This window comes from Pogona vitticeps, chromosome 2, assembly GCF_051106095.1.
Source record: "Pogona vitticeps strain Pit_001003342236 chromosome 2, PviZW2.1, whole genome shotgun sequence".
In the NCBI taxonomy this organism is placed as follows: Eukaryota; Metazoa; Chordata; class Lepidosauria; order Squamata; family Agamidae; genus Pogona; species Pogona vitticeps.
In genome coordinates, this window is record NC_135784.1 from 68,090,909 (window position 1) to 68,115,649 (window position 24,741).

At 41.2% G+C, this 24,741-nt stretch overlaps 1 protein-coding gene across 3 annotated transcripts in view; it reads right to left on the minus strand.

Annotated features, from left to right (window-relative positions):
* The window catches only part of IL17RB (interleukin 17 receptor B), a 40,655-nt gene extending 18,168 nt beyond the window's left edge, over window positions 1-22,487 (minus strand). Inside the window, exons 1-4 of one of the 3 annotated variants that reach the window (XM_078385338.1) lie at window positions 22,436-22,487; window positions 4,160-4,184; window positions 2,667-2,780; window positions 1,560-1,681 (exon numbers count right to left, since the gene is read on the minus strand). In XM_078385338.1, coding sequence (XP_078241464.1) covers window positions 1,560-1,681; window positions 2,667-2,763 — 219 coding nt within the window. In that variant the 5' untranslated portion in view covers window positions 2,764-2,780; window positions 4,160-4,184; window positions 22,436-22,487. Of the gene's footprint in view, window positions 1-1,559; window positions 1,682-2,666; window positions 2,781-4,159; window positions 4,185-12,988; window positions 13,074-13,579; window positions 13,770-22,435 lie in introns of those variants that run through there. The other 2 variants (XM_020803937.3, XM_020803960.3) reach the window with 2 other exon arrangements.
* Window positions 22,488-24,741: the final 2,254 nt, after the last annotated feature.

Genomic DNA, 24,741 nt, shown 5'->3' on the forward strand with positions numbered 1-24,741 from the left:
GAGAGTGCTTGAAGCAATATGGGCAGTATATAAGCAGCACGCTTTGCTTTGCTTTTTGCTTTGAAAATAATGCCTCGTTTACTTTTTTGTTAGTTTGTTTCAGTTTACAAAGAATTTTCCCCAGGATGCACTGTGCCTGGGGGTTTATACCGCCGCCTCTCTTCCTAAGGCAATACGCACTCTGGTTCACAAATTTTTCACTTTACATAATGTCCCATAGAACACATTAATTTTGTAAACTGAGGTACTACTGTAGATTTTTTGACAGGGTGCCCTCTCAAAGACTGGCTTCCTCCAAAATTGATATACTGAGATAGATAGGATGCTAAGGTATTTCATAAGTAATGCTTCCCTGATTGTGTCAGCTATGCCTAAAGCTTGATTTAATGACCACACACACATTACTTATTCATTTATTTACATGCTGACTATTACCAGCATACTAAATCTAATATCAGGGCAGAATATGGGGAAACAAGATGGTTTCCAATACACAAAAGTATCAGACAAGTGGGTATTTCATTTGTCTGTTCAGTCCTTAGGCAGAACATGCCATATGAAAAGCCAATGTGCTATTAAGAGAGGCAGCTGCTGAGACACCCTGGACATCCCATGGTTGCCGGAACCCGATGGGAGAGCAATGCCGGGACAGATGTTATCTCAATACTCCAAGTGGTTCAGCTTCCCATTCTTCTATGAAAGGCACTTGAAACTTTGATTCCACTGGTCTTATTTAAACCATGGGGAGAGTGGGAAGGACAGCTGAAAAACTGTCCTCTGATTTCTTTCTTTTTCTCCACTGTAGTGGAGCCAGGGGTTGCAGGGTGAAAGCCCCAGAAGTTTGTGAGTAGCAGGGATCATTACATCAGCTGTCACCCTTCAGGCTTCCCTGTTCCCTCCTTACCTGTTGCAATGCAAAGTGTATGACAGCAGCTTGGTCTTGAAAGGGCAAGTAAGAGAAACTAACGTTACCAAAAAAAGGGGCTCTTCATTTGTTGATATGGAGTGATCCAGCTATCTATATTTTTTGGACTGTATTGGGGTCATATGACCCATATGAAGTCTAAGCCAACCAGTAGGGATTTTTTTTAAAAAAAAAAGAAAAAATATCTTTTTTTTCCCTTTGTTTTCTTCTTCTTTTTTCTACTGATTGGCTTCAACTGTGCATGGGTCATATCACTAAAATTTAGTAAAGAAAGAAAAACTGTACTGGTGGCGGCTACGGAGACTGTCACAATGAGGACCTGCACTTCCAAAGGTATAGGAGCGAAGAAATTCCTTTGTACAAATTCCCTTTGTAGATCTTTGAGTGATTTGCATTAACCTGGCAAGGGGTTCCCACTCCCAGATTTTTAAAAAAGAAAAAGAAGAAAGAAGAAGTTTTTGCTGCCTTAATGAGGTAGCTGAAATGTCAAAAGCTTGGGTAATGAGGAATGTTTATGAAAGAACTGAGACAATGATTGCGTGATCGGTCATGTAACAGATTGCATGGTTGCCCCTTATGGGGCTTTTTTCAACAGGATTTCTCGTCTTTTAAAACTTATTAAAAATGCTCTTGCCTTCTGGCCATTGAAGTTGTTCTGGCTTTCAAACTTTTCTGTGTAATCACATCTAATGCAGGCTCGGTTTCCAGCTGCCCTGGACACACATATCTTAGTGCCATTCAGGTATCTGATGCTGGCTGGAAATAAAGAAGAAGAAAAGGAGGAAGGACATTGTATTCCTGAAGCAATTAAGTCCATTTTATAACTTTTTTTTTGTTTAATTTTCTCTTAAAGAGCAGCTTCTAAAAGCAAACAAAAATCCCCCTTGTGTCTCCTCCTGCCGCTGCTGCTCCGCTTGCCCATTTTAAAAAGCCAAGCCAAGCCACACACAGACACAAAGACAGGCACATATATACTCAGGGGCTCAAATACAAGAAGTTTGGGCTTTCCAAAGGCAGACTCCTCATGGAACTGAGGGACTGTTTAAATTGCCAATCATGAAGTACCTCTCTCATTAAGCACTTCACAAGATCAGCAAATTGAAGGAGCAAGGCTTTCTTTTGTCCATTCCCAGTGATCACCTGCACTGCAGATGAATCAAAGGAGAGTGATCCCATCAGCAGCAGAAAAGCACACAGCCCTTGATAGGGACCAGAGAAGTTCGGGTGGGAACACTCAAGGGTGGGCTGGTTTGCTCTAGTAAATGCATTGTTCGATTGCCATCTTTAAGAGCACACCAGCCCATCCCTGCAGCCCTCCAAACATCAGACTAACTGTCTGACAGCACTTTAAGCTCAACGAAAAGGATTACAGTTCTAAATAACTAAACTGATGTATATAACTAAACACGCCAAAGGCATTAAGCACAAAAGCAATCTCTTTTAAAATAAAAAACAGAACAGCTATGTTGTGGGTTGATAAAATGAAAGTATCCATTGAAAATGCTCTTAAAATACACTAAGTTGTTCCCCGTTCCCCCAGTTTCATATATTCCAGGAAAGACCTGTACTCTTGCTTCGAACTACCCTCTCCCCTAAACTGAAATAAAAGTCAACAGAGAAAGTCACAGGAAAGTGGAACATTTTTTCAAAATCCTGCTAAAAAAAAGCCATGCCCATATATATTGCAATATAAAGTGCAAGAGCTTTAGAATCCATTCATTATCCTGACTATCAGACATACCATCTTCTGTAAGGATCCAGGTTATATTAAACTGGCAATCAACAATCTCAGCACTAAGATCAAAAAGATCTGATGGCGTGAACCTGTGGTGCATCATCAACTCAGGAGAAGGCCCTTGTAAGGATGAAAAATCAGAAATTAGCACTTTTGAAACAATTACTTATTTGAAGCACATGTTCCCTTATGTTTTTAAAACTGGAACTTTCAGCATAAGGGTTGGTCAAGAGCATCCACAGTAATCTTTCAGAACAAGGAAAAGCTGTCTAGAACTATATTAGTAGACCAACCATAGGACTAGAGGGGTGGGGGAAGTCTTTAGTTTCAGTAAATCACCGCTGCCCATAAAATCTTCCTAACAGGAGCAATTTTCTTTCTCCATCTTCAACATTTTCCCCATGATAAGTGGGATCCTACAGGAGCCCAAGGACTTCTAGAAGGGTGAGGGACTGGAAATGTTTTATTCCCAAAAAATCACTGTGGCCAACGATACAATCAGCTTTACATGGCAAGACTTATGGAACAGGATTTCAGCCATTATGTATTTCTGTGCACATGAAAACAATAAATAGATCCAAATGCCCCCATTTTCTCTCACAGAAGCCCATGGTTTGCCATTTCCATTGTTGTAATACATATAACTAAGATTCCCTCTTGACATACTCAATAAAGTACAACACAACATAATTTAATAAGTCGTTACTCCAATAGGGTCTTCAGAGAAGCACAGGTTGATTCCAATGATGGGATCACTCACAGCAAAGAGGATGTTTGAACAACACCCAACATAGAGATGATACAACATTACTAGTTGACAATTCACATGGTCTGCAAAGGTTTCTAAGGAAAATCAATTAAGTACATAATGGTCTAAATATGAATTTCAAGAATTCAAGTTCATAGCAATCACTAAAAACAAAGTGTAAGAAATTAAATCACACATTTAAAAATTCAAATACTGTAAAGGTTGACAAATATAAATATTTTGGATTGTGGTTGAATGGCCATAGCCATCCAATATTCATAAAGATACAGAGAGGTTTACCATTTTTAAGATGAAGAATGTAATGTTCAACAAAAACTTGAAATTGTTTTTTTAAAATGTGCACTGTATGATGCTATGTATTCTTGGTTCTATGCATGGAATTGTGGGCTTTAACACAACCATTATGAACAAGATAGAAGCATTTGAAATTTGGATTTATTTCAAGCTGCTAAGAATTCCTTGAATCAGAATAATGTCCAATGAAGCATTATTAAATTAAATGAAGAACCAAACGCAACAATATTGAAAAATGGAAATACTGTAACATTTCAGTCTTTAAACCCCTTGATCAAAATTAGTTGTAATCAGTTAATCTGTCACTTAAATCTTGTTGCCCCTACAAAAGTGAGCTACAATAGGATAAATAAATAGCTACCACACAAAATACGTCTGTATGGATCTCTTATGTTTTAACAGTGAAGACAAATGTTTTATTTATTTTTATACATACCATTTTCTACACCACACGTTATGAACTACAACAAAAAAGAAAACCAGAATTAAAATCAAAGAACAAATAAAATATTCTAAAAATGTAAATCTTTGACAGTAGAATGATACCAGTTTTAATTCAGCACAAAGTTTTCAGAATGTTGTGTCACTCACGTCATTTTCTCTACATTTGGTTGTCCACACATTTCACAAAACTATAGTGGTTCTCACTGTTAAAGTTTTCACTGATTAAAATACAAAGATTTCTCTCTCTCTAATTGCAAAAGCCAAAAAGGAATTGTGATATTCTCCTGGAAATTAATTGCTTAATTTCAAACATGCATCGTTATAGATTAATACACAGAGAGAGAGAGAGAGAAAGAGAGAAAATTTTTTTTAAGAATAGCACCTCAGTCAAGGTTTTTCTGGATCTGTTTGAGAGATGCAGTTAAATATTAACATATGTTTAGATGCTAATGTATGTATGTATGTATGTATGTATGTATGTATGTATGTATGTATGTATGTATGTATGTATGTATGTATGTATGTATGTATACACACATTTTGTGTATATATACACATTACGAACGTCCTTCCGGAACGGATTAAGTTCCGAGGGTAGACTGTATATACACATTTTCAGTATAAGACTGCTTAACTTGTAGAATTTGTTGAAGAAAACATTTTGGCATCCACATTTTCTAGTTGCTCTAATAAAAATACATTGTTTCCTGGACAGCTGGTATAGAACCCAAAGGACAATATTCTGAAGCGTATGAACATGCCATTATGTATTGCCCTTTTGGTTCAGGCCATGAAGTACTGTATTAAGATAGCCAGTCTCTAAATTAGAAGTTCTTGACCAAAGGGCTGCTTCTAGATATAGCTGTTTCCAAAATTGATTTTACGAAGAGCTGATTTCTACATGGTATCTAATTTTTAAAAAACTATTATATGCCAAATTATATATTAAATTTCCTTGCTATACCTAAGAGCAATTGCTTTATACAGTGGTGCCTCGACTTACAATCATAATCTGTTCCAGAACATGGGCGTAACTCAAAATGGTCGTACGTCGAAGCACCATTTCCCATAGGAATGCACTGAAACCCCATTAATCCGTTCCAGTCAGAAAAAAATTCCAAAAAATAAAACAAAATAAAACACTGCAAGCCCCATAGGAATGCACTGCAGCTAAACAAACAAACAAACAAACAAAAACCCCACACTCACACACAGCCAGCCCTAGAGGAACGCCATGGGACTGGTAAAAAAACCCCCCACAAACCCGACACACACACAGCCAGCCCCGGCGGAATGCCCTGGGGCTGGTAAAAAAAAACAAAACCCACAACCAGCCCCAGCAGATCACCATGAGGCTGGTATAAAAAAAACCCCAACCCCCCCCCCCCACACACACACACAGCCAGCCCCGGCAGAACGCAGAGGGAATGGTTTTAAAAAAATCAACCCCCTCCACACAGCCAGCCTAAGCAGAACACCATGGGGCTGGTATAAAAAAAACCCCAACCCCCCCTCAGCCAATTTTTCTAACTGAATTATATTCAACCATGTAATTCTTTCTTCTCCTAATAATTCTCATAGTTGCTCTCTAATATACATTTTCTTTACCCAATCATTTATTTATTTATTTATTTATTTATTTATTTATTTATTTATTTATTTATTTATTTATTTATTTATTATACCACCCCATTAGTGCAGAAGCATGATTCTGTGTGGTTTAACAAGTTAAAACATATTAAACAAACAATAAACAGTAACATTAAAACAATAACAGTTTAAGACCAAATGATACCAGAGTAAGTTTCCCAATAATCGCAGATTGGGAAGTAAGCAATCAGTCAACCAGGGTCAGAATGAAAGGCCTCCCTGAAAATCAGTGTTTTGAGTTGCCTCCTAAATGACAGCAGAGAGGGAGCCAGGCATAACTATATTTCATTCTCATTCTTTCTTCATTATCATAATTTATTAACATAAATTCCGATTAGCTCCAATTTATCTTGAATCCTGTTACTTCTTCAAATATTTTTAAATGTGCTTTGATATTTTCTCTAGATTTTATTGGATCTTCAGTTGTTAAAAATGTGTCATCTGCAAATAAATTCACTTTAATTTTTTCTTTGTACCTTATTCCTTTTATTTCTTCCCTAATTAGACTTGCTAATAGTTCTGTTATCAGAGCAAATAAACCTGGAGATAAGGGTCACCTTGCATTGTTGTGGCAAAAGACTGTTCTATTTTAATGTGAGTTTTTGTGGAACAAATCCTCTTCTTCAGACAAGAGTGAGACTACAGAGAGTACATGGCAAAACATACATACATCATTGTTATGTGCCTTCAAGTCAGAGGCAACTTATAGTGACCCTAACAAGGATTTTCAAGGTAGCTTCCCTTTAGGGAGAACATTCACTTGAAACAAAAAGTTAAAGCAACATGAACTCAGGCAGCAGGACAGGACACTAGTCTTCTGGAGTTATCCTTCATCGCAGAATCCAAAAAGAATTTGATCTTCAATGCATCCACCAATCTGTTGATTATTGCAATTGCATTTTTTAAAAAAATAAATAATTCATTCTGTGTATTTCATTGGAGAAAAATATCTCATGTTACTTTTTCTGTCAAACTCGACACAAACAAGAAACAATCCTTCCACCTGCCACAACAGAGAGAAGCTCTAATATATTTGTAACCCTGCCACCTGCATAAGCAACCTGTTTATTACAATAGGGATGTATCCTGTTTGTGGAAGTGACAGATGTGGAAGGACCTGGTGCAGATATCCACAGAGCATCTATGGTAAAAGATACAAACAAACAGTGCTAGCGACCTTTGGACTTTTCCTCACTGAAAGCATTATTTACTCCATAATCCACAAAAGAAATAGGGAAGCACAGAATGTATTTTGAATGAAAGAAACAAAAGCCTATTCAGAGCACAGAACAAGAGGAACTCTGTGAACATCAAATTATGGAAAGCTTTGGATCCCAACTGAATGGACTGCATTAGTCTGTGTTGCACCTGATAAGGGTGTATCATGAACAATGTGAAGCCCTCATGGGCTCAAGTGCAAGTGCCTACTGCAACAAAGTGCGGCACTGCAACAAAGTTCAGGATAAGAGATAAGAAGACACGGCGAGTTTAGCAGCAGGATGAGGAAGCCAGGGCCCCAGATACTGCCTGAGAGAGTGTCAAACAAATCTGACACAAAAACCCTTGATTTCCGAAGGGCGGACTTCCCTCAGATGAGGAAACTAGCTAGAAAGGAGTTGAAAGGGAAAGTAAAAAGAATCCAATCTCTCTAGAATGCATGGAGCCTGTTTAAAACAATGGTAGTAGAGGCCCAGCGAAAGTGTATACCACAAAGACACAGGTAAAAGGTAAAGGTTCCCCTTGGCATTTAGTCCAGTTGTGTCCATCTCTAGGGAGTGGTGCTCATCCCCGTTTCCAAGCTGTAGAGACAGTGTTTGTCCAAAGACAGTTTCCGTGGTCACGTGGCCAGTGCGACTTAGACACGGAACCCTGTTACTGTCCTGCCGTGATGGTTCCTATTTATCTACTTGCATTTTTACATGCTTTCAAACTGCTAGGTTGGCAGGAGCTGGGACAAGCGACGGGAGCTCACTCCGTCGCATGGATTCAATCTTATGACTGCTGGTTGGTCATCTGACCTCACAGCACAGAGGCTTCTGCAGTTTAACACACAATGCCATCACATCCCCCTGCCACCACGTCCCCCAAAGACAGAAGGGCTCAACTAAGTCCAAGAGGGTGCCGGCATGTTTAACAAGTGGAGTTAGAGAGGCTTTGAAGGACAAAGAGGGGTCCTTCCATAAATGAAAATCCTTCCCAAATGAGGAAAATAAAAAGGAACAGAAACTCTGGCAAAAGAAATATAAGAAGATGATACAGAAGGCAAATAAAGACTTTGAGAAACATATGACCAGCAATATAATGGGGAATAATAAAAGCTTTTTAAAGTATGTTAGAAGCAGGAAACCTGCCACAGAAGCAGCTGGGCCTCTCAACGGTGAGGGAGGTAAAGGGAAGGTAAAGGGGGACTTGGGAGATTGCAGAGAAATTAAATTAGTTATTTGCCTCTGTCTTCATGACAGAAGACCTTGGGCAGATTCTGCTGCCCGAACAGCCTCTCCTGACTAATGAATTCATAGATCACAGAGTTGGAAGATACCACAGGGGCCATCGAGTCCAACTCCCTGCCATGCAGGAACTCCACCAAAGCACTCCTGACAGATGGCCGTCCAGCCTCTGCTTAAAAACCTCCAAAGAAAAAGACTCCACCACACTCCGAGGCAGCCTATTCCACTGCAGACCAGTTCTGACTATCAGGAGGTTCTTCCTGAGATTCAGGTGGAATCTCTTTTCCTGTAGTTTGAAACCATTGCTCTTTGTCCTAGTGTCTGGAACCTGGGGAGTGGGGGCGGGAAACAAATCTGTCCCTTCCTCAACATGCCATCCATTCAAATATTTAAACATGGCTATCATGTCCTCTCTCAACCTTCTTCTTGTAAGGCTAAACATCCACAACTCCCTAAGCTGCTCCTCGTAGGACATGGTTTCCAGAACTTGAACCATTTTAGTCTCCCTCCTCTGGACACGTTCCAGGTTGTCACCATCCTTTTTGAATCGAGGTGCCCAGAACTGACCACAGTACTCCAGGTGAGGTCTGACCAAAGCAGAATAAAGTGGTACTATCACTTCTCTTGATCATGACACTATACTCCTTCCTATTGATGCAACCAAGAATTGCATTGGCTTTCTTGGCGGCCACATGACACTGCTGACTTATGTTCAGTCTGTGGTCTACTAAGACTCCCAGATCCCTTTCACAAGTACTGTTGTCTAGCCAGGTGTCTTCCATCCTATATCTGTACAGTTCATTTTTTCTGCCTAGATGTAGGACCTTACATTTCTCCCTGTTGAAATTCATTTTGTTAGTTTTGGCCCAGGACTATAATCTGTCAACATCATTTTGAATTTCAATCCTGTCCTCTAGGGAATTAGCAACCCCTCCCAATTTGGTATCATTTGCAAATTTAATCAGCATACTCTCTATTCCTTCATCCAAGTCATGGATACAAATGTTGAATAGCACAGGGCCCAGAAGAGAACCCAGAGGCACACCATTAGTTACCTCTCTCCAGGATGAAGAGAAGCCATTGGCGAACACCCTTTGGGTTCGGTCAGTCAACCAATTACAAATCCACCAAACAGTAGCACTGTCTAGCCCACATTTTACTAGCTTCCTTGCAAGAATATCATGGAGAACTTTGTCAAAGGCCTTACTGAAATCAAGATATGCTACTTTCACAGCGTTCCCTTCATCCATCAAGCCTGTAACTCTATCAAAAAAAGACATCAGATTAGTCTGGCATGACTTGTTTTTGTGAAACCTGTATTTACTTTTAGTGATGACACCATTGCTTTCTAAGTAAAAACAAACCGTCTGTTTAATGATCTGCTCTAGAATTTTTCCAGGAATTGATGTCAGGCTGACTGGGCGATAATTGAGTCTTCTTTTTTTTCACTTTTTGAAGATAGGGACAACATTTGCCCTCCTCCAATCAGTGGAGACTTCTCCTGTTCTCCAAGAATTCTCAATGCTTCTGAAATTACTTCTGCCAGTTCTTTTAATATCCTTGGATGCAATTCATCCAGCCCTGGAGACTTGAATTCATTTAGAGTAGCCAGGTATTCCTGTACTACTTATCTTCCTATTCTGTGCTGCATTTCCCCCACTACATCGCCTACTCTTTATCCCTCAGGTTGAACACTATTTTTCTTTTCGGAGAAAACTGAAGCAAGGAAGGTGTTGAGAAGTTCAGCCTTTCCCTTTCCTCAGATACAGGTTAAAAGAGAGGATGTATTAGACCTAATCAATAAATTGAAAATCAATAAGTCAGGTGAATATTCTTTCCATCAGTTTATGTCAAGTAAACAGAAAAATACAGCAGTAAAGTGTGGTGACACTGTGATGGAATGGCATCATATCTTCTAAAGGGAGACATTTATCTGGGTATACAGGTTAGCACACCAGAGGACGCCCACCTTGATTACAGCATAGTGACAACATTCATTGAACCATATTTTCACACTGCACAAAATGTGACGAAAAACCATTTTTTTCATCCAGTTTAAAACTGTAAGATCCATTAACCCACATCAAGTTAGTGCGCAGGCCTTCACAAACATGGCATCATTGAGCATGACTGTGGGTAATCTAGGCCATCCTGCCAGGAACCACTCTCTGCACCCAATGGCTGCAGGCATAAAGGCTAACATCCTATTGGGAAAAGAAGCATGTGCAATGTTAATTGCAAAAATTGTTCCTCCCTTTGCTATGCTGTCTGTGGCAGACGAGGCACAGGACTGATTTTGCAATCACCATATAATTTTTTACAGTAGGATTTTGGCCACAGCCAACCTGTGTTGCTCTTTTTAAATATGGTGGCCGTTGTTTCCATTCACTCCTACACTTTATGGGCCCAATCCCACCCTTAATGGTAACCTACTACTCTCAGATGGAGGAGGCAATTCCTCCTGTTCTTGGCAGTTAGTTAATTCACTCCTACATACAATGGTTCAATGTATTCTTGAAGGCTTTCATGGGCGGGATATGATGGTTGTTGTAGGTTTTTTGGGCTGTTTGGACATGTTCTGGAGGTTTTTCTTGCCAATGTTTCATCTAAAACTCAACGAAGCTTGGCTCACAGCACTGAAAAATACAGCCTGCAAAAAGGTCAATGAACTCTACCCAGCCACAAGGACTGGTAATCACTGCACACAAAAGACTAGCTAATGACACTCATCAATCACAGTGACAGATCATCTTCCCCCCTTATCACAACAATACACCCATAACAAAAAACACCCTGATCACCATAAACACCCATCTCCTGAAACGGACAAAAAGCTGATCCCACAGCTACAAATAGTCAACTATTCCACACACTACACCAGAACACATTGACATTTCACCCTCCAGTGTTTGTTTCTGCTCCACCATCTCACCTCTTAATTATTTAATTTTCTGTGTTGATTTTCTATGGTGTATGTTCTTTTTTTTAATTTTTATTTGTGTTTGATTTTGCTTAATTTTGAGTTATTATCCACTATTGATAGTAGTAATTTGACGTATGTTTTTATTTTGTGTCTTTATCTTTTTTATTGTAAACCACCCAGAGTGGCCTTGTAGCCAGATGGGTGATATAGAATTTGATTGAATGAATGAATGAATTAGGGCATCAAAAAAAAAAAACCTTCCTATTTCAAAATCCCTAGAAAACCCACATCTCTGCTTTTTTAAAAAATAATAATTCAGCTGCTGTTAAAAGACAGAAAATTAGTCATGTAGCATTGCAGGTGGTACTTTCTGAGGGCTTCCTTTTACAATATAGTGCATGATGGTGACATTTTGCTGTAAGCATTTGTGTTAAAGGTAAGTGTGTAAATTAATCAGGCCTCCATTTAAATTGACTCAAAGTGTCCAAACATATTGATCTAGCTAATTAACCCTATATTTGCTAAGATGGGAGCATATATGAGTAAACATGCAAAGTACTGCCCTTCCAATACTACTCATATTTCATGTCAAATGAAAGCTTCCACTGCATCTTGTACTTTCTCACAATTTGTGTGAGAGTTTAGACTTGCAGAAATTCTGAGTTCACTTCAAATTTATTAATTTAAGGGCATACATTCAGTTGAAGGTTTAACTATGAAAAAACTTTTTGTAAAAATGCAGGGTGAGCATTCTTAGGCATTGTGAATATGACTATAAACTATGAACTAACAACTTTAACTCATTTGTTAGGCTATACAATCCAGTATTAGGACCACCTTTCACTGAACTCCCATTTCTTAGGAGATATGGTGTTAGAATCTTAAAGGTTTCTTTTAGATCAGTGATTTCCAATCTTGGGTAACACAGGTATTCTTGGACTGCAACTCCCAGAAGCCTTCACCACTAGCTCTGCTGCCCAGGGGTTTTGGGAGTTGCAGTCCAAGAACTCCTGGGTTAGTCAAAATTGGGAACCACTGTCCTAGATGCACAAAACTCACAAGTGTAGACTTTTCAAACCTGGCTAGTATGAATACTGTAAACTGTGACTCTTCTGGGCCACTGTGACTTATTTAAGTGTGTTATTTTTTATGTGCAGTCAAGGCGGAATGTCTTAAAGTTTAAGATATCAATACTCTGAGTGAGCATGTCAAGGAATTACTAATTGCAAGGTCTCAGACAGCAGATTTTGGATGTCAGTATGAAGCAGCAAAATGATATTTCTCTACTTTGGAAATGTTGCATTTTTAATGTCAGGACTGGGACAAAGTGCTTGCCTGATCTTTTCTTATATATTAAAATAACTTGGGTGACTTTGGGTCCTGAGTGCTTTGATGGATGGGTATGCTTGCTCTGTCTCTGGCAGCAGCACACATTTATGAGCTTTGGAAAAATTAGCACGGGAAGAGATGAATGAGTCTGATTATTGGGTCTGAAGAAGAAAATTACTGGGGTTACAGAAGAATTGATATGAGAGCTGATCCTAACTATTTTGCTGCCTCAGGCAAAAGTACCTAGCACCAAAAACCAGCCAAGTTATTTCATCAGGTGAGGCAGAAAAATCCACCTCTATTCCTCTCCCTGGCAATAAAAATTCACAACAAACTAAATTATTGTCATCATATAACACTCAGAACATGCAACCTAAGCCTGCTGCCTCGTTTTGCCTAATGGTAAATCCTACAAGGCAATATATCGCGGACATGCTCACGTGAGATGTCACCTTTCCTTAAAGGGACTTACCTAGGAGAGAGAAAACCGCTGCACATCAGAATTTCATCGGATGAGAAATGTCTTCGGGACATTGCTTCACCCCCGACTCAACGCCCCTCCTCTCTGAGAAAGACCGGGAGAGAATCCACACAAACCAGCCCCCTGCCCTCCCCCCCCCCCGCATGAAGTGGGAAACGATGCTAGCTCAAACAACACCTATTGAGCGATGCCAGGGCGTGTCAGGGATGGTCCAACATTTCGCCTCACCCGATCACCCTTTCTCACCGGGGAAGGCGGAGTACCTCGACCCGGTGCTGAACGGTAACCTCTTGCTTCCAACGCCGATAAGAAGAGGACAGCCCGTCGAGGCGGGCGCGGAGTACGAGTCAACCCCCGCAAAGGTTCACGAGTCGCGAAGGTTCACGGAGGCATTTTCGCAGCTGCCTCAGCAGCCCAGCGTCCACCGACTACAAAAATGCTAGGGCCGCCACCTTTCCCACCGCCTCTTGAGTTTCTGCCTGGGAGGGAGGCGGAGGGAAGACGAGCGGTGACCCCCAAGACCAACCTATGGGCAGAAAGAGCAGCGGGCGCCTCCTCACCGCCGCCACCACCGATGCTTACCGGCTGGCCTTTTCCCTCAGAACCGCACTGGGTCAGCACCGAGCCCAGCAGCAACACCCACGCCGCTGCCTGCATGCTCTTTCGCTCCTCAGGGCAGCGCCTCTGCCTTGGGAACGCCACCCGGGCTGCTCCCTTGCGGGCGGCCTCCTCGCCAATTTATGCCTCTCCATCACCACCACCACCCATTCGCCCGCCTTCTCTCATAAAGGCCAGCCTTCCCTCCAGAAACTGGCCGCAAAACCCGACGAGACGCGACGTATCTGTAGAGATGAGGCGCTCAGAAAAGTGCACTTGCCCTGCCCTAGCAATCTCTCTCCCCCCCACACACACACGTGATCCAGTAATTAAAACATGCTCGCCAATTTATTTTCCTATGTCAGTTTGTTTATGGCTCTGCGAAGCAGAAACCAGGGAGGCGCCCCGGTTTTAAACAAATTCCTCAGGTGCTCTAATGCACGTTGTTTAAGCTCTTTGCCACGTGCAGCTCATTAAAAATGATATTAATGGCGCGCAACCGAAGGATTCTTAGAAAAGTTTGTGAAAACGCTCCCTAAAATGCCCGAGTATGGGATGGAGAGCGTGTTGGGCTGAAATATTACAGTAACTCGATTTCCAAACCTGACTGGATTCCTGTGAAAGGGAAAGAAGGAAACATCTAATTCTGAGCTCCTTGGAGAAGGCCAGAGATAAAAATGGGGCCAGTTCTATGACTTTCTAATTTCAGGGCAAACAAAATGGTTGTGGAGGAAAAAAATATAAGTTTGATTAAGAGAGCTCAGACTTTTATCTAACAGGTATCCACTATGTATCTAATCATTGCTCCACTGTGTTTACATACCTCTGTTAATTTTCAAATTGCCTCCTGTGTTCGCTGTAACAGATTATGGTTGCAATTTTCTCCCTCTTTCTGTGAAACTTTCAGAATAATCATTTTCAGTTCCTAATCTTTAAAAATGCTCGGGCATGTCGTGAGAATGGCTGGTGGTTGGATTCCAAAAGATCCCCTGTATGGAGAATTAGTGCAGGGAAATCGCCCCAGAGGGAGACCATAGCTGTGATACAAGGACATCTGCAAGCGGGATCTGAAGGCCTTAGGAATGGACCTCAACAGATGGGAAACCTTGACATCTGAGCATTTAGCCTGGAGGCAGGCGGTGCATCACGGCCTCTCCCAATTTGAAGAGACCCTTGTCCAGCAGGTCGAGGCAAAGACGCAGTCACGAAAGCAGCAAAATCACGGAGCTGGACAGGGGACAGATTGTATTTGTCTTCAGTGTGGAAGGGATTGTCACTCTTGAATCGGCCTCCTCAGCCACACTAGACGCTGTTCCAAGTCCTCTATTCAGAGCATGTTACCATAGTCTCTCGAGACTGAAGGATGCCTAATCTAATCTAGAAATGCATGGATGTTGGTTAAAAATTCATTATCAAAAAAATACAATCAAGACCAACAATAATAAAATAGCAAATAATATTAAAACGTTGTCAAACCTTGAACTTAACAGTCTTCTTAAAAAAAAAAAACTTGCCTGGTGGTCAACTATTCTGAGGGCCATTTCTCACACATTCTTTTTGTATGTGCTGACTGGATAGCTCAGTAGGGCAGGAATCTGTCCACAGAGCTGGAGGTTGGGAGTTCAATTCCCCACTGCACCTCTTACAAGTACAGCCAACCTGTGCACCTTAAGCAAGCTACACAGTCCCAGGACACCCCAAGAAGAAAGGAATGGTAAACTACTTCTGAATACTCTCTGTGGCAGTTGCCCAGGTCATGAATATTCATATGCTATTTGCATAGACCAATGGCAGTGATGGAGAGGCAGAGTCATGAGGTACAATGATGCCTTGACTTACGAACATGCCAACTTATGACCATTTTGAGTTACGACCAGATCTGGTCGAAAAATTTAGCTTCGACTTGCGACTGGAGCTTCAACTTACGACCAGAAAAAAAGGAGGGGAAAGGCAGGGAAAGTGGGAAATTTGAACTGCTTTCAGTTAACTGTTGGGCAGCAAAAAGGATGCTGCTGTGTACCTCTTTCGACCCAGTGGTTAGAGAGTGTGGGTTCAGAGAAAGACTTCAGACTGCCTGGGACTGTACTGTACTGTACTGTATTTTGGGGGGCTTTTTAAAATTTTTGCTTTTTGGATTTTTAAAATTTCTTTTGTAAAACAGAGAGACTGCCTGTTCTGGGTACTCAAACTGTATATAGTTTACAGAGTTTTTGCAGCGTGGGTTTGGGCTGGGGGTTATGTTTCTGTGCTCTGATGGGTCTTGCAGTGTGGATTTAAAATGTGAAAATTAGATGTGAAGGAGCAGAGTACGAAAGTGAGAGGCCATAGAAGGAGGAGAAGAAGAGAAATACGGAGAAACCAAAGGAGGAAGAGGTGACAGTTAAAACAGAGGCGGGAGAATTAGAATCAAAGGAAAGAGCAGGAAAGATGGAGGTTTGTTTAGCAGAGGAGACGAAAAGAGAAAAGTGGGTGGAGCAAGAAGTGACAGTTTGGGAGGAAGTGGCAGACTATGAGACTATGACTATTTTTTGTCTTTCTCTTTTTTGTTTTGATGCAAATCTTATGGCTTCTCCTCTTAAAAATGCCTTACTTGCCTCCCAAACCATTGTCATTGGTGTTTCTGGCCTCATGTTCTGTTTGAAAAAGAAGTCCATATGTCCTTTTATTTGCTTGATAAACTCCAGCCATGGATGCAGGAGAACGGTCTGAGGCTGAATCTGGGAGGTCCTTCGGGTGGACGCCCCAGACATCTGTGGCCTGGGAAACCCCCTCTCTTTTGGGGGGGGTGACTCTTACCACCAAGAGTGAGGTTCGCAGCTTGGGTGTACATCTGGACCCGGTGCTCACCATGGAGACCCAGGTGTCGTCAGTGGTCCGTTCCATACATTTCCATCTTTGGCGGATTGCCCAGCTGCGTCCCTATCCTGATGTGGGGGCACTCACCACTTTGGTCCATGTGCTTGTAGTCTCAAGATTGGATTACTGTAAAGCGCTCTACATGGGGCTGCCTTTGAGATTGACGCGGAAACTTCAGATGGTACAAAATGCTGTGGCCAGACTTCTATTTGGGGTGAAGACGCACCAAAGTATTTCCCCCCCCCCCGCGCTGGCTGCCTTGCATTGGTTGCCCATTCGTTTCTGCGTTGATTTCAAAGTTCTTACGATTACTTATAAAGCCCTAAATGGTTTAGGACCTCGATAATGCTGCCCAGATTAGACTACCTGTCTAGATGGGCAGGGTATAAATCTAATAAAATAAAAATAAAAGGAGGAGCAGTTTAGATGGACATAGGGTTTTGACATAAAGAGATTTGAAGTTTGGGCGGGAAACTGATGGTTGAGAGGGATAAAGGAGAATGTTTAAGAGTTAATAACATTGCTTGTTCTGTCAACCCCTGTATCAAGAAACAATTTCTATTTGGTTCTTTTAAAATTACATATAGTCTGGACCTCAATTATTAATAATAGGTATTGTTGATGAAATCAACTGGTGGCAACTGAGGGGCACGTAGCATGAGCTCTTTGCTTGGTGAAACAATCAGGGGCCACATGGGAATCATGACAAATTGGTGGCACAGCGCTAGGATACAAAACAATCCAGTGAAAAGTAGCTTGGACGCAGTGGTTCTGCCAATGGCTAGAGTAGCAGTAAAATACTATGCGTGGTCTGGTACAGTGGGGTCTTGACTTGAGAACTTAATCCGTATTGGAAGGCGGTTCTCAAGTCAAAAAGTTCGCAGGTCAAATCTGCATTTCCCATAGGAATGCATTGAAAACCATTTGATCCGTATCTGCTCTTTTCCGTCCATAGAAACTAATGGGAAGCTGCTATTCTGCCTTCGACCACTAGAGGGGGATATTTTGTTTCTTTTTTTCTTAGCTCAAGAAAGGTTCAGGGAAGGCAGGGAAAATACAGTCCAGGCAGTACAGTACCAGGCAGTCTGAAGACTGTCTCCCAATCCACTCTCTAAACGCTGGGAGGAGTGAGGAAGCAGACAGGCACCCTTTTCACTGGCCAACAGTTAAGTGAAAGTTCACATTTTGCACTTTCCCTGCCTCCCACGTGGTTTTTTTTCAGTTCTTAACTCAAATCTAAGTACTTAAGTCAAGTCAATATTTTCCTATGAGAGCGGTTCTTAAGTCAAAATGTTCTTAACTCGAGCCATTCTTAAGTCAAGACCCCACTGTATATGGAAAGTGGCAGTATCAGACCAAATCCCAGCTCCTTGTCTGATTGGTTTAGATCTAGCCAAGCATGTGCAGAGTGTTTTAATAGTAACTCGCTCTCAGGGGAGGCAGACTGAAGCCTCTGAGGAAAGCACAGAAACCCTTGTTGAAAAACCCACTTTAGATGAACATACTGAGATGAGGGAGACAGCTGATTTAGTACTAATGAAAAATCCTAGTAGTTCCTCCTTTGTTAAGGAGCAGAAGCAAGATGTTACCTTGAGTGATTGCTTTGGAAAAGTTAATGAGAATCCCATTCCACTGACCCCTGAACACCCAGAGAGATATTGTGTAGAAAAAGATTTATTATATAGATAGGTTTTAATAGGCACCTCATGGGGGAGAAGGACCCCACAAAAAGCTAATTGTCCCTGTTAAGTACAGAGAAAAGATTATAGAAAAGGCACACAGAGATGTAATTTGGGCACACGTGGGCATCTCTTGCACCAAGCAAAGAGTGGCACAGAACTTTTATTGGCCTAGGATGAGGAAGCAAGTGAAACAATATTGTCGAAGCTGTGATACTTGCCAAAAATGAGGTACTGGAAATGACCAGACAATGGCTAAGCTATGGCCATTGCCAGTGATCTCAACCCCTTTCCAACACATTGATCTGCAAAAGACCCTAGAAATAGCAGAGCAAAGCTTTTAGGGGGTGCTCATGAAAATCAGAGGGGCTGGTGTGATGAAAAGGCCCAGGAGAAAGCATTCTGTCCGGAGGACAAAATGGAGACGCTGAAACCCATAGAGGGGAATGAATTGTAGTTAGCACGGGTCAGCACCTGTAGATGTGTTATGACAGCACTTGAAAGCTGAAGGGACTAGAATTGGGAAGGCTCCACATGCAGCTGCAAAAGCACTGAGAATCCTGCAAGGCAAGCAGAGATTAAAGGAACAGAACCAGATGATGAACATGTCCATACATCCGAAATAAGGCCAACTGTTTGATATAGCACTTAAAAGAAAATTGCCTACAAATCTTGAGGTGACCCAGGATAGTGGTCCCCCGCATATGGAGAGCTTTGCGACAAAATTACCTGTGGGTGAGTTTATTGGTGAGGGTGAAGGCAAGAGCAAAAGTTTTCAAATAACACCACTGTAGCTATTTTGGAGGAGTCGAAGAAACTGCCTACCCTTCCTAAAGTTGAGACAGTGAAGCCACTAATTGGAAAGAAAACAGGGTTCACCCAAAAGAGGCGAGCCGAGGACATCCAGTGGACATCAGAGTGCCAAATGACTAATGGATGGACAAAAGTTTGTAATATTGTATTAACTGTTATTTTTGTATGATAGTTATGGAATATGCTTAAAGTGCAGAGTTTGCTTGGATGTTGATGAACTGAGAAATGTAATTGTGAGTATGGTTGTTGTGGGTTTTTCGGGCTCTTTGGTCGTGTTCTGAAGGTCGATCTTCCTGATGCTTCACCAGTCTCTGTGGCTGGCATCTTGAGAGGACTGGAGTAGGAACTCTGTCCATGCTCTGTGTATCCTTGCTAATGTAAAAGTAATGTAATGTAATTGGTATTAATGTAAGTAATGCAAGAGGTTGTGTTTAGTCGTTTAGTCGTGTCCGACTCTTCGTGACCCCATGGACCAGAGCACGCCAGGCCCTCCTGTCTTCTACTGCCTCCCGGAGTTGTGTCAGGTTCATGTTGGTTGCTTCGCAGACACTGTCCAGCCATCTCATCCTCGGTCGTCCCCTTCTCCTCTTGCCATCACACCTTCCTAACATCAAGGTTTTTTCCAAGGACTCTTTTCTTCTCATGAGATGGCCAAAGTACTGGAGCCTCAGCTTCAGGATCTGTCCTTCAAGTGAGCATTCAGGGTTGATTTCCTTTAGAACTGATAGGTTTGTTCTCCTTGCAGTCCAGGGGACTCTCAAGAGCCTCCTCCAGCACCACAATTCAAAGGCATCAATTCTTCGGCGGTCTGCTTTCTTTATGGTCCAGCTCTCACTTCCATACATCATGACAGGAAAAACCATAGCTTTGACTATTCGGACTTTTGTTGGCAAGGTGATGTCTCTGCTTTTCAAGATGCTGTCAAGATTTGTCATCGCTTTCCTCCCAAGAAGAAGGCGCCTTTTAATTTCAGGGCTGGAGGTTAATAGGTCTTTATTGATGTAAGAGTAATGTAATGTATCTTTAGTGATGTAAATAATGTAAGGGGCTCCTGTTTATATTTTCCCATAAACTTTTGTTTGTTTATGAGGGCAAACCGTTAGGTTTCCCCTCCTAAAACAAACTTATTAAGGGCGGAGGAATGTGGTGTTAGCCCAGGTCATGAATATTCATATGCTGTTTGCATAGATCAATGGGAGGGATGAAGGGGCAGAGTCATGAGGTATAAGAGACGCAGCAGCAGAAGGAGGAGTTTAGATGGACATAGATGACCTATTGAAATAGAGATTTGGAGTTTGAGCGGGGGAGTGGTGATTGAGAGAGATAAAGGAGAATGTTTGTTTAAGAGTTAATAACATTGTTTGTTCTGTCAACACCTGTATCCATAAACAATTTCTGTTTGGTTCTTTTAAAATGACATATGGCCAGTCTGCCTAGAAAACCCTGATAAATCATATAAATAATATGAGAAACCCATACATCAGAATTAGCTTGATGGAACACAATTATTATTTTGTATACAAGCACAGAATACAGGGCTTCTAGCTGTTCTCTGTCACTCATATGTAGCATTCTAAAAAGAATACACAGAGTATAACAAGGGACCATGTATCTTTTGTCAATACATGTTAATTTTAAAAATGTACTACTGAGAATAGATGGAAGGCTTTTTTCTATTATCCTGTGGGAATGCAGGAAGTTGCCTCTTACAAGGTTAGTCTGTTTGTCCCTCTAGTCCAGCTTTTCCTAACCTGGTACCCTCCAGATATGTTGGACTACAGTCGCTATTATGCAACAACTTTGGAGGATATCTTTTTTTTAGACCATTAAAACATCACAAATGGACAAGCTGTCCAAGATCACAGGCAGTGATCTTTCCTATTTCTATTACCCAGTCCTTTTAAAGGAGATGACAGGGATTTACTTTAAACTTCCTGCATGTAAATCAAGTGTTTTAACACTGAACTATGCTGCCTTGCAGGCTGAATAGCTCAGTGGTTTAGATATTTTATTGTGGAGGCAGAGGTTGAGAATTCAGTTTCCCACTGTGGATCCCGGAAAAGCCAACCTCCGTGGCATTCAGCAAGCTGCACAGTCTTAGGGCACACACACACACCCAGGAGTAAACCACTTCTGAGTATTCTACCTAGAAAACACTGTAAAGGGTCACCTGTAAGTCAGAATTGACTTGAAGGCCCATGATGAAACTATTATTGGTAATTAAAAGTCTCCTGTTGCATGCAAGCCAAATAAGCCCAGGGATGGATGCAGGACTTTTTAAATTTTAAAGATCTTCTCCTTTCTGTAATATCATCATCTTTACATAGTCACAATTAGGATTTTGGACAAAGCTTCAACAAGATGCTGTAGGTACAATTCCAGGAAAATCCTAATCCCAGATACTGTAGGAAAACCTCTCTGTTAAAAGAACAAAAAGTTACAGGATTTAGATGTCAATTAGTTTAGAAAATAAAATTGAGTGTTTTATGGATCAATTATATATATATATATTGTGATATATATATCACAATAACAGACAACAGCTCTGTGGAATAGCTTATCTATTATTAGTCAATCCAGACTTTACCTAGGAAATTAAAAGACAGCACTACTTTTATATGGAAGACCATCTTTGTACACACATAGCAATCCACAACGTAAGTGCCCTACAATCTCAGATATTGCAATCATGATAGTTAAAAACCTTCCTGAAAAGGAGAGTGTTCAGCAGTTGGCAGAAGGATGAAAGGTCGGGGGTGGGTGGGTTGCAGCCTGATCTCCCAAGGGAGAGCATTCCATAACCTGAGAGCAGCCACAGAGAAGGTCCTCTCCTGTCTCCCCATCAGAAATGCTGTGCTGGCAATGGGACTGATAGGAGGGCTGTCTGTGATGTTCTTAAGTGCCAAGAAGGCTCATGTGGGGAGATATAGTTCTTCAGGTAGCCTGAACCTAAGCTGTATAAGCCTTTATAGAGATAATGACCAGCACTTTTAATCAGGACCAGAAACAGACTGGTGGCTAGTGTAGCTGTTGTAGCAGGACTGTTATATTCTCCCTCTAAATGGCCTGAACTAGCTGAAGTTTCTGAACTGTCTTCAAAGACAGTCCCACATAGAGTGTGTTAAAGTAATCCAAGCGGAATATAACTAAGGTATGTGTCACTGTCGCTAAATCGGACATCTCAAGGAACAGGTACAGCTGCCACACCAGTTTTAACTGTGCAAATGCACTCTTGACCACTGCTGAAACTTGGGCACCTAGACTCAGTTGAATCCAGGAGAAACCCCAAGCTGCAAATCTGAGTTTTCAGGGAGAGTATGGCCCCATCCAGCACAGATTGTATCCCTATTTCTTCATCTGTCTTCAGACTGACAAGGGATTTCTGCCTTGTCTGGATTAAGTTTCAATTTGTTTGCCCGCATTCAGCCCATTACTGATATCAGTGGAAGCCAATTAAGCTCATTGTCATCACAGGGATCAGAATGACACCCACCGCATCTCCAGGCTTCAAAAGGCTTCTCCAGAGCAGAAAGGAGCCTCAGAACCTAAACCAGAGGGATAGGAAGCATTTAATGAATTTTAAAAAAAAATTAGTGGTGCAAAATTTAGGTCATTGGAAAGATGACTATTAGTACTATTACAGTGTACTAGTCTTAACTGTGGCGTCCAAAATGTAGTTGAAGACTTGGATTACTCTCTTAAAATACACCTCCCTGAGGGAAGGTGAGATTTTGTTTGTTCATGCAGAAGCTCTGGTGCAGTCACTACTAAAGAAACCAAAATTTGTCCCTTTGAACATTAGCAAATATAATCTAACTTGATTGTTTTCTTTTCTAGGTAAGAGGTTTCTTGAGGTAACAGCTGCTCTATTTAGGACTTAACTGATGGATCAAGGAGAATAAGTTAACATTTAATCCAGGTAGAGTAGTGATTCTATTAGTTGGAAGTTATCTAGAATGATCAGATCTACAACCCCCCCCCCCCCGCTGCTTACGAGCCACTGATTTCTAAAGAAGGCCAAGACAATGCACCTGACGTGACACTGCCTCTGAAGCCAAAGTGGAATTTCCAACACATACAATTTTTGACAGCCCAATAGCTGGTGGAGGGTAAGAGGTCAGACAACATGATTTTGTGCAAAGGGCAAGAGTTGCTGTACACTTTCAGTAGCCATTCAAAGTACTGGTGTTAATATTTTATTTGAATTGTCTTTTTAGTCAAGGGTTGCAAGGTCAGTTATTTTTTATGTACTGTAAATCACTTAGAGTAGCGGCTTGCTACTAGATGGATGGTATATAAATGCGAGGCATGATGGATGGATGGATGGATGAATGATATTCAAAGAGCAAAATACAGTAAGGACCATGCTTGCACTTTTATTGTCCTGCCCATATTGATAGTATCTGCTGTAGAGGTCCTTCTGTACTACAGAATAGCTGTTAGATAAGTCTCAACTCTCATCAGATGACATGAGTCTAGATATGCAGAAACATTTAGGCAACCTCTCTGGCTTCCGAAGCAACTTCACCAAATGTTCTACATCCTTTTTACTGTGGTTAGTACAGTATATCCAATTTTGTTGTTTGTACTGTATGCTGCTTTGTGAGGGTTACATCTATCTCCCTCAGAGGCAAGACAATGTACAGTAAGAAATCCAGACAATTTCTAGCAGTATTGAAAATAGAAGAGCTGTGGCATCTTAGAGACTAACAGGTTTGTTTCAGTGTGAAGTTTTGTGGATTACTGTACTGAAGAAGAGGAGGGTCCCAACAGACAGAGAAGGGAAGAGTAGAACATGTTGAGAAGAAAGCAGTGGTTCTTCCGGGGTAGAAGGAGATAGAGGAGGTTAGGAAAGATGCTGTAGACTCTGGAAAGGAGGTATTTATTTATTTATTTATTTATTTATTTATTTATTTATTTATTTATTCGTACGTACGTACGTACGTACGTACATACATACATACGTACGTACATACATACATACATACATACATACATACATACATACATACATACATACATACATACATACATACATACATACATACATACATACATACATACATACATACAAAGAGGATCTCTTGACTAGGGCAAGCATACAATTATGAGTTCCCAAAGCTGAGGTTGAGAGGCACCTCAGCATTAACCTCCTTATAAACCCTCTTCTTATGGGGTTGAGGGAAGAGATCAGAGGGAAAGACACCAACTAAAGCAAAAAAAAAAAAGGGGGGGGACTAAGCCCTATGGAGAACTTTAGGTTGAGATATTTCGCACCAGGATGGGACTCTAACCCTTCAAACACCTCTTGGTCCCACTACCTTCACAGATACATTTGGTGGGAACACAGAGGAGGACCTTCTTTGCCATTGCTCACAGGCTCTGGAACTCCCTCCCACTGGACAGCAGGCTGATCGTATCTTTACTGTTGATCCACAAGCACACAAAGATCTTCCTCTTCTGGAAGACAACCTCAGTGACTGGCTATCTGAGTGGGGTTTTTTAATGGATTGTTGTGCCGTGTTGCTTTGTATGTACTTTGGTGTTGATTCTATTCACTGTTTTAGTGTGGTATTTGATTCTTTTGTAGTATTTGCTTACTGTTTTTAGCTTTTAAACATTGTTTTCCATTGATGCAAGCTGCCTTGGGTCCTTTTTAAGGAGAAAAGCTGGGTAAAAATATTGTAAATAAATAAATTAAAATGTCTGTCAGATGACTGTCTAATTTTCTCTTGAATGCCTCCAGTTTTGGAGCACTCACCACCTCCTGAGGTAATTGGTTCTGTTGTTGTACTGTTC